We start from the raw sequence: 16,424 nt of genomic DNA, 5'->3' as shown, positions 1-16,424 counted from the left end.
AGATTTACTCAGAATTTCCTATAATAAAGTTGTAATAAATTAAGAAAGATACAGTTTACAGTGTGCAGTTAAGGTATACAGAATCCCTTAATGGAAGCTAGAGCAAAGGTTATTTTCTAGAGTTTACACATTATCTTATAACATTTTAAGTTAAACTAGAAATATCTGGGTCCCATCTCCTGATAAACTTATGAAACATTTATTTTTACTTATAGTAATTTTGGGCTTAGGGGTTTATTCATCAGGTTGGTCTTATTAGAAAGTGTCAGAGATATCTCCTTTCAGGTATTTCCCCTTCTAATTTTATTTTTATAATGTCTGGGAAAATGTGCTGAAAGTATTAAATCAGACTCTACTGAAAGGAGATCAGAATAAGTAAACACTTCAGACTAGTATCTACTGTGATTCCATATAGATCTCCTCACTAGATACTATGGTGGTGCTATCATTATTGTTTTTATCATATGCTTGTAGTTCAAAGGTTTGACTCTGAATCTTGTATCTATTGCTTAAAATCCAAGAGGCTTAAATTTGATAAAACCTCCTCATGTAACTTGAGAGACCATTCTTTTAAAATCATTTTTCTAAATCTAATTTCACAGTATGGTTATTCCTGTTATAAACTGAATTTTGTTAGATTAGAAATACCATGATAACCTGTATGACTTATCCATATTTTTAGCTCTTAGGATTTCTTACTAAAGTCTCTCTGTATGTATTTTCTTAGTTTATTTTTCCTTTTTCCTCTTCACTTCCACTAATAGCTGATTTAAACTTTTATGGTGTTGGAAGCTTTGCTGACTTCTGTAGCCTCCATTACTGTGTAGGCAAGTAAGATTTTAAGAGAAACAGTTATTTACTAAGTCTGGCATGCCACCTCTCAAAAGATTTTGCATGTAAATGCGCATCCTAACATAAGCATGAAGTTGCTATATTTTAATTAGTCTTGCATTTCTAGAATTATACTCTCCTTTTCAAATCAGATTCTTTTTTTAAATTTAAACCCTTAATTAACTCTTTATTAACTAGTGAAAAATAAACTGCTCCTTCCTTCTAAATCCAGGTATTCCATGTCTACTTAGAAGTTGGTTTTTGTTTTTATCTGGTTTTGGTATCTTCATAAGTCACACTGACTATTCTTTGAAACGTTCCAAAATATCTAAAAGATTCCTTGTAATAAAACAAGTTGTCCCTTTTAAATAAGGTAGGACATACATACCCTTTGCATTTTGCATTAGTGGTGGCTGTGAGTCTTACCCTTACTCTAGTGCTTTGGGAAAAATAAAAGACTATTAATGAATGGTTAGGTTAGAGAATACACTCTTTTATTCTTAATACATCAGGTTTTTTTTTATAATAAATGAAGCTGGAGTGGAAGAATTTCTTTTCATGAAGGATAAAGTGAAAGGAAGAATATTTGAGGCGTAGGCATTCCACAAAGAGAAGCATATAATGAAGGCAATCTAATTGTGTAGTTTGTGATGAATATGCATGGAGAGATAGATGAGGGTGCATGTTAACATGTTTGGTTACTGCACATTGGGAGCATTTTTTGAGTGCATTAGAAAGGAGTAGAAAGCTGACCATTGGTATCATCTTCTTGCTCTCCACAGCAGACTCTGCATATATACCTACCTTGTGTATCCTGTTAACTATCCCTTAAGCTGCACTTTTGATAATTAATTTTCTCTGAAATATATTCTAGATTTCTAACATGCTTTATTAAAAACTATTATGCATTTAACCTATAAATATATGCCTGAATTTCTTCTAAGTGATTTCTTAATATTCAGTATAGAAGATCATTCCTCATTTAATATTTAGTTTATTTGCCTAGGTTGGATTATCTCAAGATGCCCAAGATCAAATGAGAAAGATGCTTTGCCAAAAAGAGTCTAATTACATCCGTCTTAAGAGGGCTAAAATGGACAAGTCTATGTTTGTGAAGATAAAGACATTAGGAATAGGAGCATTTGGTGAAGTCTGTCTAGCAAGAAAAGTAGATACTAAGGCTTTGTATGCAACAAAAACTCTTCGAAAGAAAGATGTTCTGCTTCGAAATCAAGTTGCTCATGTTAAAGCTGAGAGAGACATTCTGGCCGAAGCTGACAATGAATGGGTAGTTCGTCTTTATTATTCATTCCAGGATAAGGACAATTTATACTTTGTAATGGACTATATTCCTGGGGGTGATATGATGAGCCTATTAATTAGGATGGGCATCTTCCCAGAAAATCTGGCACGATTCTACACAGCAGAACTTACCTGTGCAGTTGAAAGTGTTCATAAAATGGGTTTTATCCATAGAGATATTAAACCTGATAACATTTTGATTGATCGTGATGGTCATATTAAATTGACTGACTTCGGCCTCTGCACTGGCTTCAGATGGACACATGATTCTAAGTACTATCAGAGTGGTGAGTAAAATCATAAAATTTGTATGTGTTTATATGATTTATTAATGCAGTGAAATGTAAGATGGTATCACTGGATGGGAGTCAGAAGTCCTGGGACAAGTCTTGACTCCATTGGATAAATGTGGATGAATCCTTTAGACACTTAGACTTATAAAATGAAAGAGTGTGTTAAAATCAATTATTTCTAAATATCATTAACATTTTTGAGTTAACCTCTTTACATTTTGTTAATTTGAAATATGTCAGACAAATAACATTTTGAAAATAATTTGGAAATGAAGCCCCATGCTCACCATTCATCTTAAGAATTAGATTATCAGTCCTTTTTAAGAATTAGATTATCAGTCCTTTTGAAGTCCCAAAACAATCACTTCCTTTTCTTTCCTCCATAGAGGTAACCTTTATTTTAGAACTCTATAATCAAGTTCTTTACTTTTCTCTATACTTTTACCACATATGTTTATATCCCTAAACAATGTATTATTTCCTTTTGCCTACTCTTGAACCTTTATTTAAATGTAATCATTTTATATGTATTCTTATTTGAGATTCATCTATGTTACTGCATGTAACATTTATTTTCACAGCTATTTAGGACTGCATTGTATGAGAATTCACAACTTGTTTAAACACTTTACGTACATGATTCTGTTTAATCCTCACAGCGTCATTGTGAGGTAGAGTGAAGAAACTGAGGCTTAGAATAAGAAACTTGCCCAAGGTTAGACAGAAAATAAGTGTAAGGGCTAGGCTTTGAACCCAGGTTTATCTGCTTGCAGGGCCCGTGTTATTTCTATACCACACTGCCTCATCAAGGTCCCTCCAAGCACTAATGGAAGTATAGTTCAATGTAACATTTGTTAAATACTTATTACTGACTAGGTGCTTTATGTATATTCTAATTTAATGCTCACAGCAGTCCCCTGAAGCCTGCTGTGCTTCTGTGAACACAAGTAGATTGACATTAAGTGGATAGAACTGAGACATCTGAACCTACTTTAATGTTCAGTTTAATGTAATTTCACATCTCCCTAGATTCACTTGAATTACTTAGTGTTCTGAAAAGTACACTTCTTAGGCTCTACTCCAGTCTTCTGATTGAAAATCCCCACTCGAAGGTAGAAATTGTATTTCAATCAAACATCCCAGATGATGCTTACTTTTAGGTTAATTTCAGATATTTTTTTCCTAAGTGATTTCATCCAGTCATGGCTTTAATTACTGTTTCTACATCAATGACTTCCAAATCTCTCTCTTCAGAAATGGCCTCTTCCTTTCACAAGGATTCCTAATAGGCTTTTCAAACTTAACATTGCCAATAAACAACTTTTAGTTTCTCTCCCTCCATATTGTTTCCCCTCCAAATTACCCCATTTTAGTAAACTACCACCACCATCCACCTAGTTAACCTTGATTCTCTTTTCCCCATACCCTCCACATCTAATCCCCAGTAAGTCCTGCTTACTCCACCTCTGAATATATCCTGAATCTGTTTACTTTTTTCCATCTGCACTATTACCATCATAGTCCAAAGCTTAACTGTGAGCCTCTTACCTGGTCTCTTTTCACCCTTGTCCTCTCTGTAATCTATTCTTTACACAGCAGTTTTCTTTTTCAAACATAAATCAGACCTTGTCATTCACTTGCTTCAAACTCCCCACTATCTTCCCACTGTACTTGGAGTAAAAGGCAAACCATTTCTTTTGCTTGCAAAACCCGTGTGCACTGACTTCTGCTCCATTTCCTACCATTCTCCTCTTTACTAACAACACTGGTCTTCCCTCTTGTACTGTTGTGAGTATACAGAATGCCTTGCTCTAGCTTTCAAATGGTTGAGTTCCTCTTGTTTTTTAATTTTATTTTTTTAACAAATGTCATCTCAGTTGGTCTTCCCAAGCCACCTGAGCACATTTGCCTTATTACCCCATGTTGATTCTCTGTATGTGATACATCACTATGTTTCTTATTATATGCATTTGTGTGTTGTACTTCTCCCCTGCAGAGAAGCTGTCTGAGAGAATACTTTTTAAATATATTTTTTATTGAAGTATAGTCAGTTTACAAAAGAATACTGTGTTTATTATTGTCATTTGCTGAATGAATGAAATACAAATCTAATTTGTTTGAAACTTTGTCCAGAGTAGTACTGGGGAAAAGTCTGAATAACATTTTCAATCCTGTTTACTCATGACTTTTATTATCATTTAATATTGAGTAAATTACTGCATCTTAGGCTAATTTTTCTTAGTGTAGAACTTGTCCTATTGATATCTGAGGAGTGCAGGTCTAGTCATTAATAAATACCATCAGTGATTTGGCATACATCGTCTTAGCTTGTCAACAAGGGGAGAATGTTGTTAACTGTAAACCATGATGTCAAAAGATTAAACAGACTTTAGGTATACTCTTGTTCTTGTTTTGTTTTGTTTTTAACTATATAGGTGACCATCCACGGCAGGATAGCATGGATTTCAGTAATGAATGGGGTGACCCCTCTAACTGTCGATGTGGAGATAGACTGAAGCCACTGGAGCGGAGAGCTGCACGCCAGCACCAGCGATGTCTAGCACATTCTTTGGTTGGGACTCCCAATTATATTGCACCTGAAGTGTTGTTGCGAACAGGTAAAATGTTTATATCATAATCTCAATATTCCTTTGCACCAGCTCAAACTTACGTATGGCTTATTTTGGGGTTTTACAATAAAGTATTAGTTTTACAGTATAAATTGGTGACTTAGTATTAATTTTGATTGTATTAACTGAGCACTTTTAAGTGCTTATGAATAACCATCACTTTGGTATCTCATTTTAGGCCATTCACAGTTATGTGATTGGTGGAGTGTTGGTGTCATTCTTTTTGAAATGTTGGTGGGACAACCTCCTTTCTTGGCACAAACACCATTTGAAACACAAATGAAGGTAAGGTATAGAATCTATACCAACAGAATTGTTAGAAGTCCCTATACCATAGACCTTTATCAGTCCTTTACTTGGAGCATCATAATCTAGAATTAAAGAATGAACTTGTAAGGATCTAGGAACCCATTAAAATTCTATGCATGAACACTTATCTCCACTGTATCACTGTTATCATACTCTTATCTGTCCTCATTCATACACTACACTCATATTTCATTCTCACAGAAGTTTTTAGTAGTTTTTGAAGATTTATTCCAGTTTACTCTTTGTTTTTCTGCTAGCTACTGGCTTTGTTTCCTTCCATGCACATTCTAGCCCTAGACTACAAACAAAGGTCTATATCTCCACTTTAAATTATCTCTGCCACTTAAGTGAGAAGCTGCTCACAGTTTTGACCATAAACTGTCCCATTAAAAAACCCTTTAATGGTTCCCTTTTCTTTGGGTTAAAGTTCAAATTTGTCCTCTGTCCCTTTGTTCAGACCATCCCCTCTGTCTGGGATGTCCTTTCTCTGCCACCTTCCACAGCCATCCCCACCTTCTGGTTCACTCCTGATCATTTTTAATCACTCTCTGAGAAGCTCTTGAGATGTCATCTCTTCTGTGATGTTCTCCCCAAGTTATAACTTCTGTCTTTGCATTTGATATATTTAAAACCTCCTTTAGAATTTCTTTTAGTACGAGTCTACTTGTAATGCATTCCCTCAGGTTTGTGTCAGATTTGTTTGTTTGAAAGTGTCCTTATTTTGCCTTCATTTTAATATACATGTATATATATAAATTTATGCATATTTATAAATACATATATATTTGTATGGATGCTGTGTGTGTGTGAAAAATTGAATGCTTTTTCCCTAAGTTCAAGAACAAGGCAAGGATATTTGTCCTAACCAGTTCTTACTTGACATAGTTCTGGAAGTCTTAGCAAAGAAATAAAAGGCATACAGATTAGAAAACATTAAAACTTCCTTTATTCATAGATGACCTAAAATTTTCTATATAGAAAGTCCCAGGGAAAAACCCCACAGAACGAATAAATGGGGTTAGGAAAGTGGTAGGATATAAAGGTAATACATAAAAATCTATTGTATTTCTATAGTCAAGCAATGAACAACTGGAAACTGAAATTTTAAAACACTAGTCATTTACAGTAGTTTCCCTAAAATGAAATACTTAGGTATAATTCTATTGGGTATATTATTAGGTTATATTATACCTATAGTTCTATTAGGTATAAATATGATAGATAATGAACAAGATCTGAATGCTGAAAGCTACAAACTCTGATGAAAAAAATCATGGAAGATCTTAATAAGTGGAGGAACACACCATGTTGATGGATTGGAAGACTCAACATAGTCAAGCTATCAGTTCCTCCCAAAACTAACCTAAACTTAAATCCAATAAAACTTCCCAACAGGAATTTTTGTAGATATAGATGAGCCAATTCCAAAATTTATATGGGTGGACAAAGGAACTTTAATAATGAAAACAGTTTTTTTTTAAAGAAGGACAAAGAAGAAGCAACTACTTGATTTTAAGACTGACTATGAAGTTATAGATATCCAGACAGTATGATACTGGCAAGAGGATAAACACACAGATAATGGAACAAGATAGTAAATGGAGAAATAGGACCACAAAAATAAGGCCATTTGATCTTTGACATAGGTGCAAATAGAGAAACAACAGTATTACAACAAATGGTGATGGAAAAATTGGCCAGCCATAAACAAAAAATCAGACTTTACACAAAGATTAACTCAAAATGGGTCATAGATCTAGAGATAAAATATAAATCTCTATGGCCTGGTGTTAGGTGAAGAGTTCTTAGAAATGACATCAGAATCATGATCCATTAAAGAAAAAGTTGAGAAATTGTACTTCATCAAAATTAAGGACTTTCAGTCTGCCAAAGACACAGTCAAGACAATGAAAAGACAAGCTACACTTTGGGAGAAAATACTTGCAGATCACATACCCAACAAAAGGCTTATATCTAGACTATGCAAAAAGAACTCTCAAAACTCAAAGAAAAACAGCCTAAGCCAGTAACCTGATGGAGAGCTCCTTCAATGTCTGGCTCAAAAAAGAAGTATGCCTGTCGCTTTAAATATTCCTAAGAGGGTCAAAAGAAAGGCATGCCTCTGAGCTGGTCCCTTATGGAATCACCAAGACCAACCAAAATGCACAACCTCAGATTTTTAGGAGACAAGGTCCTTACTGCCCACCTTGGCACCATACAGCCATTTCAGGAAAATGGGCTGCCCTTTTCATAACCTCACTGGGGCTGAGGAATGGCAAACGGGAGTTGGTTCATGCACACTCTGTGTTATCAAATTTTAGCAGGCTTTCCCTTCATGAACACTCCCCTCTTTGCTGTGTCTGGTCAGGTTCCAGAGTTCCAAAATGGTTGATTATGATAATAGTTGAGTTTTTCCCCAGTTTTTGTTTTTTTGTGGAGGGACTGACCACTGAAGCTTCCTCTTGTCCATTTTCCATGAGATCTCCCTTTACTGTATTTTTGGATTACTATCTCTTTATATAGTTTTGTTAGAGGTTGCTCTAGTGATTTACAAAATACATACTAAGTTTTCACTGTCTGTGTAGAATCAATAGCTTAGCACTGACAGTTCAGTATAGAACCTTACTACCATATACGTCCCTTTAGTCCCTGCCCTTTATGTTTTAGTTATCTATACATTGCATCTGCATATATTTAAAACGTCAACAATGTTACAATTTTTGTTTTTAACCATTGACTTATTTTAAAGAACTAAAGATGAGAAGAATAGTCATTTATGTTTACTGAGATAGTTAGCATCTTCCTTGTATTTCTTACATTCTGATGTTTCAAGATTCCTTCTATATCATATCCCTTCTGTCTGAAGAACTTCCTTTAGCAAATATTTTAGAGCAGGTTTGCTGACAACAGATTCTTTTAGCTTTCCTTCATCTTGAGAATGTCTTTATTTAATCTTCCTTAGGTTATCAGCTGGTAATAGAAGTCTGGGTTTCAGTTCTTGTTATCTGCTTCCTTGTAGCCCCCAAAGTTTCTGATGAGAAATCAACAATCATTGAAATTGTTGTTCCCTCAAGTAATACATCATTTTTCACTAGCTAATTTCAAGAAATTTTCTTTGTCTTTAGCTTTCAGTATTGTAATTATGATTGGTTTGGGCATGGATTTCTTAGCTCTTATCCTGTTTGGTGTCTCTGAGCATCTTGAATTTACAAGTTTGTCTTTCATCAAATTCGGGGAGTTTTCAGCGATCACTTTTTCAAATATGTTTTCTGCACCACGTAGTTTTTCCTTTTGGAACTCTAATGATACCAGCATCAAACCTTTTGATATAATCCCACAGGTTACTAAGGTTCTCATATTTTCAAACCTTTTTTTCAGCTTTTTTTTTTAAGTTTGCTAATTCTTTCCTCTGACATCTCCATTCTGCTCTTGAGCCCATCCATTGAGTTTTTATTTTGGTTACAGTATTTTTCGGTTAAAAATTTCCATTTGGTACCTCTTCATATTTTTAATTTCTTTGCTGAGACTTTCTTTCATTTCAAGAGTATTCATCCTTAGTTGGAACATTTTTATAATAGCTACTTTAAAATCTTTGTCAGATAATTCTGACATCCGTGTTATCTCAACACTGACATCTGTTGATTTTCTTTTCCTATGTGGGTTGAAATTTTCATGATTCTTTGTATGCCAAGTAGTTTTGGCTTGTATCCTAGACATTTAGAATATTATGTTATGAGACTCTGGGTCTTGTTTAAATCTTATGGGCAATGTTGATATTGTTTTGGCAGACATTAAACCTCATTGAATTCAGGCCTCAAGTTCCAACCAGCCTTTAGTGGCTTGTGATTTCAATGTAAGTTTCATCGTCAAAGCCTTTGCATTGCTAGACAGATCTCTCCCTGGTCTGTGGTCTCTTCTTAGTTCAGTTCTCAAAGTCTTTGATATGCTCTTTAGAATTAGATCCACACAGGTACAGTTTGGAGGTGAGCCCAGCAGTTTGTAAACAAGTTTTTGGTGTCAATTTGCCAACCTCCTCCTTCTTTGCCACATCCCAGGTACTTTCTGGTCCCTCAGACTCCCCTTTTCAGTTCTTGGACCAGAAAGTGAGGCTTTATTCACCCTACTCTGCCATACATGTCTCATGACTGGGCCTGTGTCCAGGACAGGGTGTGAGAGAACAGAAAGAGCAAAAAAGTGACAGAGATTCAGTCAATCTTCTTAGGATCATATGCTATATGATTTGATTTCCAGTTGGAGAGGAAAGGTCCCCTTTCAAAGTTTTCGATGGCCTTTACTGCACCTCTGTTGTGGCCAGGAAATTCCTTTCCCACTCCCTGAGCCTGAGCAAAGGGGCTTTTCCTGAAGCTCACTCTGTGCGAAACCTCTTCAGGGTTTGAGTTTCCTTGAGTCTAGGCCAGAGGATAGTAGAAGAAAAAAATGGTAAACTCACCACTGGTTGAATGGTATTTCAAATTCTTGTCTTTGTCCCCAGTCTCCCTGTTACTGTTTACTCTTCAGGATCCTCAGGTAGCTGCTCCCTGCATTCTTGTCCAGTTTGTATAGCTGCATTCAATAGGAGTATATCAATTACTCAGTACTGGAACTTCTGTCTCTGGCTGCTTTTAGGGTTAGTTTTCTCTTTAACTTTACTGTTCTGCAATTTCACCATGATGTGCCTATGTGTAGTTTTCTTTGTGTTTATCTTGATTGAGGTTCACAGTTTCTTGAATTATGGGTTGATGACATCCGTCAATTTTGGAAAGTTCCCTGTAATTTCCTCTTCAGAGATTTTTTTCTGCTTCCTTCTGTCTTCTGGGACTCGAATTAGTATTCACATGTCTATGTGGTAAACATTGGATATTGTCATATATGTCTCTTATGCTTTATTCTTTTTTTTTCTATTTACTTTCTCTCTGTACTTCAGTTTACATTGATTTCTGTTGATCTATCTTTGAATTAACTGAATCTTTTTTTGCTATGCCTAGTCTTTTATTTTTACCTTTAACTGAAAAATCCTGAGTGTAACTTTGTTCAGCTGATTGTATATTTTCATTTCCCCTATCTGAAATAGATGTTGGAACCAGACATAAATAACTACTGTTGTATCATGATTTTTTTCCAAAAAGAATTCATAGAAGTATTTTATTATTAGTTGAAGCATCTCCTTTTTCTCAAAGACTTTAAGATGAAGAGATACTAGAGGAGAGGCTTTCATTTTCTCCCTAGTACACTAGCTGATAAGCACCTATATTAATAAAGAAGAATGAGGTTCATTTATTCATTTGTTTAACAAATATTTATGGACTACCTACCACCTTCCTTGTTTCCCTCTTGTCTTTCTTCCATCCCTCATTCTAGCTTATTCAGAACAAGAATAAATATATATTGAATATCTATTAATTATGTGCCAGGCAATTTGCCAAGCACTGGGAAATACAAAGACAAAACATGGTCTGTAGCCTTATGGAATTTTATACTCTAGTAGGACACAGACATAAATAGGTACCACAGAGTATTAGAGATAATTATGATACAAGTAAATACATAGAACTGGGGAGGCACAGTAGAAAGTCATTTCTGCCACAGGCAGAAGGGCTTAACAAGGGAGCTAAAACTTAGTGAGTCATGTCATATGAATATAAGTTGCCTGGAGAGGGGGAGATGGGAGGAAAGGCTATTTCCTACCAATGATTCATTATTAAAGGTAAGGAAGGCAAAATACCAGGAAATTTATTTTTTTAAAAAACACAAATAGTCCAGTAAGACTTTTTCATATAAAACTTGGAGGAAATTTTTGTTTTTCTTACTTACCTCTTTCCCCCTAATTTTTAAAAATCTTCTTTCAAGGTTATCAACTGGCAAACATCTCTTCACATCCCACCACAAGCTAAATTGAGTCCTGAAGCCTCTGATCTTATTATTAAACTCTGCCGAGGACCAGAAGATCGCTTAGGCAAGAATGGTGCTGATGAAATAAAAGCTCATCCGTTTTTTAAAACAATTGACTTCTCCAGTGACCTGAGACAGCAGTCTGCTTCCTACATTCCTAAAATCACACACCCAACAGATACTTCAAATTTTGATCCTGTTGATCCTGATAAGTTATGGAGTGATGATAATGAAGAAGAAAACGTAAATGACACTCTCAATGGATGGTATAAAAATGGAAAGCACCCTGAACATGCTTTCTATGAATTTACCTTTCGGAGGTTTTTTGATGACAATGGCTACCCATATAATTATCCAAAGCCTCTTGAATATGAATATATTAATTCACAAGGCTCAGAGCAACAGTCAGATGAAGATGATCAGCACACAGGCTCAGAGACCAAAAATCGTGATCTAGTGTATGTCTAACACACTAGGAAATAATTGTAATGAGGATTTGCAAAAAGGCCTGAAACGCAGGGTTTTTTTAAGCTCTGAGAATAAAATTATGCAACTATGACAGAGCTATGTATGTGTGCTCTGTGTACAATATTTTATATTCCTAAATTATGGGGAATCTTTTTAAAATGTTAATTTATTCCAGCCTTTTTAATCAGTAATTTAGAAAAAAAAAACTGTTATAAAGAAAGTAAATTATGAACTGAATATTATAGTCAGTTCCTGGTACTTAAAGTACTTAAAATAAAAAATAGTGCTTTGTTTAAAAGGAAAAGCCTGGTATCTATTTGTACATATGCTAAATAATTTTAAAAGACAAAAATTTTTGAAAGACAGTTTTAGTTTTATCTTGCTTTAACCAAATATGAAATATACCCCACATTTACAGAGCTCCTTTTTTTTCTCCCCCATATCTTTGTTTTTGGTTAAAAAAAAAAAAAAAAACTATAGAAATTAAGCCATCATGGTGGTGAGTGTTCCTAGGCTGATGATATTCTGTGTAATTCACATTTTGGAACTAAGAAATACAAGATCGAAACAGCATGCTTGTAAGAAGGAAAAATAATGCAGTGTATCTATCTTTTTTTCCCCTCTGTAGAATATTTAATTTTTTTTAACATTTATATATCAAGAATTACTGGCTTTAAAAGAAGCAAAGCACTACTATTTTTCTTTCCATAATGGTATTTTTAATGCTGCTTTCAGTTTTAAAAGGGAACCAAGCTGTCATAAATTAAAATTTTCAATACTAAAAGCGAAGGTCTTTCATATTTTTACTTTGAAAAAATTTTTTTAAATTCCATATCTTAAACAGAGAGATTATTTTCAGTTTCATACAAAACTTTGATTAGAAATTATTTGTGGGTACTTACTAGAAAAGTACTGTTTCCATATAGTGACAGTTTGGATTATGTCATCAGTAATGTTACAGGTTTTCTCTTTCAAGACAGTGCTGCATACATGGATTGCTACTGGCAAAGGAAAATCTGGCTATTTGGCAATACATTACCTATGGGCAGATTAATTTGTGAAAAAAATATTTAACTATAAATTAATGTGGCCATTAGTAATTATGAAAAATTACATAGTGGTCTTAGTAGGAAATTCAAATCCTCCTAACTTATTTAAGGTTAAATAATGTTTTTCAGCATTCCTATTATATATAATACTTAGTTTTAAGAGTGACTTGTGGTTTCATACCAAAATACATTCAGATTATCTTTTGGGAAGGGGAAGAGGGCTCTATTCTGACATTAGAAAATTTGTATTTTATTCTTTAAGTTCCATTGATTGGGAATTGTTTTGGGTAGGAAGCATAATTTTAGTGATTTTCAAACTTTTAGCTTTCCTCATATAAAAGCTAATGGAATCATGTATGTAAGTAAAATTAAAGGCAAACCTTTTCCAGTTGGGGAGGGCAAAGAAAATTTTTTAGCTCACACTTTCTACTTTTCTGTAGGTTGCCTTCTCAGAGCTCAGCTTGTAAACCACTGCATAACTCACTCTCTAATGGTGGGTCTTTGGGAGTCATTGGTCCTTTAGAGAATCTGATGAAAGCTGTGGGCTCTCTTCTGGAAGAATGCACATCAGCACATACACAAAATGTTGCATGTAGTTTAGGGATTTTGGACATGTTGAAACCTGTCACAAACTCTTGGTTAAGGACCTCTGTCCCATAAGAACACTGATATATTAAATTAGGAATTTTGCTTTGAATTTACTGATTAGTACTCAAATAGCACATCTCATATAAACACTGATAACTTGTGATGGGAAAGGTCTGTACCGTGTGATAAGATACCCCTATGAATCCCTCTCTTGCTGGTACAACACAAACACATTTTAAACACTCTTTTGAGGGCACTGAAATATATGTTTGTCTTATTACAGGCTTGATATAGAAATATTTCTGAAGGACTTCTACTCAGAGAATTGTAAGAAAATGCACTATATAAGATGGCAGTCTTCACTTCGTGGAACATTTGATTAGTCCTGTAAAATTCTTTGCAAAGAAAATTAGTTCAAGAACTTTTAGCTCAGTACTCAAATTTTTAAGTTATCCCTCTCCTTCAGGCTTTCTCAGTCAGATTTATTTAAATTTCCATTTAGTTGTTTTACTCTGGACTATGGTGCAATACAGTACAAAACCAACTTTGTTACATTTACGTTGTAGGAAAACTAAGGTACTGTCTTTTCCCCTTCCCTCCCCAAAGTCTGTGCTGCCCTTATTCCTCAAAAGTAACACACTACAAATATTGTATTCTTTTAAATTTCCTCTGATGGTATAAGCTTTTGGCATTTATCTGAAGCAGTGTACAAGCCTTTAGTATCTGCATTTTTAATAGTTTGGATATACTTCATTAGCTATCTTATTCCCAGACTATATCCAATTCTTCCAGCATAGAATCTGGTGCTTCCTAACCAAAAAGATGAGAACAGCATCAAAAATCTATATGCTCTCAACTGAAACGGAGTGAAAACATTGGTTACTCCTATTTTCTTTTTAAAATAATTTTCCCATTCAATAAAAAACTTGCTGTCTTTCTTATACTTACCCCTTTTTATGCATATCAATAGTATTTATGAAATGTGTTCTATAATTATGTAATAATGGTAGATACAGTTATGTATTGTCCAGTGACGTCCTAAGGCAGGCCCTATTGCTGTATCTTTTCTACCTTATTTGTAATAGAAACTATAGAATGTATGACTAAGAAGTCACTTTGAGATTGACTTTTTTAAAAAGTTATTACCTTCTGCTGTTGGAAAGTGCAAAACTGTGAGTGGAAATGTTTTATTCTGACTTAATAATATGTTGAAATTAGAGAATACAGTGGGAGGATTTTTTAGATATTGCTGCTGCTGTTACCTAAGGTACTTTAGAAATTTTTCTTTAATAAACAAAAATCCCTTTGGTATTTAAAATGAAACATTTAACTTGTTTGTTTTAAACTAAAACAAAAAGTAATTTGGGTCAACATATCAGTATATTTGTAAAGCGCCTTAATATATCCCTTCGTGAAGGCACTATACCACAGTTTACTTTTATATTGTATTGTGTATATAAGTATTTTGTATTAAAATTGAATCAATACAACACTACAGTTTTATAAAATAATGCTTTGTTAGGAAAAGAAATTACAGCTTTGCAATATAACTAAATTGTTTTGCATACTTCTGAATGTAGTAGATACGAATAATCAGCCTGTGTTTTTAATGAATCTATTTGTATTTCCCCAGTCATTTTCTCTAGTGTAACATTTGCTGGGATTATAATAAAAAAAAGGCAAAATTGAAATCTTGAAATTATGTGTGGAAAGCTGACTTTAAAGCTGCTTAGTTATGTTGATTTTTTAATTCAAAAATTTATTTTAATCTTTTTATTCTCAGAAAATTTACGATTAAAAACTTGATGCTTAGAATTAAAATATATATAGCTAATGATAACAACACCTACTTACAGTAAACTGAATAGAGTTAGTGTAACCCAGTAAAATGTTTCCTTTTGTCCAACATAAGTACAATAAATATTTCATGTTAAAGGCTCCCTTTAGATCAGCACAGATTTAAACCTTTTTAATTATTAAACTTTGATTTGTATTATTTGAATCCAGTTTATAACTTTTAAAATGTGTAGTGGCTAATCTGTTTTCCTTTATTTATAATCTTTTACTTTATCACATGAACTGCCTACCAAATAAAGTACATATGTTGATGTTATATCTTAAATCAACTTTACATAGATTAACAGATATTTAGGTTTTTTCCCCCTTTTTCAAGTGTCACCATAACCCTTAGGTCTCCTCTTACCCTTTTGTTTGCACTCACTTGTAAAATCATATTTGGTCTACGTGATGCTGTTGTACAGCTGATGCAAAGTGCATTAGGCTTATGATTCATTTTACTACAATTCATAAAAAACTCCAATTAATATATTTATTTATTCTTTTATTTAGCTGGCATATTTTTGGTAGGTGGGAGGTGACAAGGACTTCATGCAATCCAATTTCCTTTTTAATTCTATAGTTCTGATTATATGTTTCCAGAGAAAATGTCTCATAGAGTGTCTTTTGCCTTCATATGTCATAATCCTCTTGGCCAAGTTGGCTGTGGTTTCAGCAGGGCTGCACTGTAATTTCACTTCTTTCTTTGTCCAAGCTACTTTCCCCTGGCTTCCACAGCATCTTCTTGTAGAAGACTGAGCAGTGAACATACACTGCTGGTCTTGGAGAGCCTCCCGGAGAGGTGGGGGGGCACTGTGGCTCACCCTGGGGACACAGACGCTGGCAGCAGCTGATCCTGGGAGCTGACGCATGGATGCTGGTGCTGGTAGGCACCTCCCTTTAGCTCATTAGCTCCTCATTTTACTACATTTTGGATCCATGTTTGGCATGCTTAAAATTGTGACTATACCTTGTTATGCCAAAGGAAGATACGCAGAAAATATATCTGCTTACGTGTTTGAAGGGTACAGGGAAGATGTCAAGTTTATGTTTGAAATACAGGCAGTTACTGTCCTCCCTAGTACCTAATCTTTCCTTCTTCCTTCCGTAGAGTCACCGACAGATCCTGACCTTTTTGCTGGATTCAGAATCTGGGTGGGAGCTGATTCTCCTAGAGAAGGGTTAAATTCATTCTGTGATGGAAAAGATTCTTATGAGTACCCAGCTCC

The 16,424-nt window shown here is 34.5% G+C and overlaps 1 protein-coding gene across 2 annotated transcripts in view; it reads left to right on the top strand.

The window, feature by feature from the left end:
* Positions 1-15,058, top strand: part of LATS1 (large tumor suppressor kinase 1) — a 36,852-nt gene extending 21,794 nt beyond the window's left edge. For both annotated transcript variants that reach the window (XM_032485131.1, XM_032485132.1), the window contains 4 exons: positions 1,838-2,420; positions 4,862-5,044; positions 5,235-5,341; positions 11,213-15,058. In XM_032485131.1, coding sequence (XP_032341022.1) covers positions 1,838-2,420; positions 4,862-5,044; positions 5,235-5,341; positions 11,213-11,722 — 1,383 coding nt within the window. In that variant the 3' untranslated portion in view covers positions 11,723-15,058. The remainder of the gene's footprint in view (positions 1-1,837; positions 2,421-4,861; positions 5,045-5,234; positions 5,342-11,212) is intronic.
* The last annotated feature ends 1,366 nt before the right edge of the window (positions 15,059-16,424 follow it).

Source organism: Camelus ferus, chromosome 8 (assembly GCF_009834535.1).
Source record: "Camelus ferus isolate YT-003-E chromosome 8, BCGSAC_Cfer_1.0, whole genome shotgun sequence".
Taxonomy (NCBI): Eukaryota; Metazoa; Chordata; class Mammalia; order Artiodactyla; family Camelidae; genus Camelus; species Camelus ferus.
Note: the sequence above shows the minus strand (reverse complement) of the source record. Positions and strands in the feature narration are given on the sequence as shown.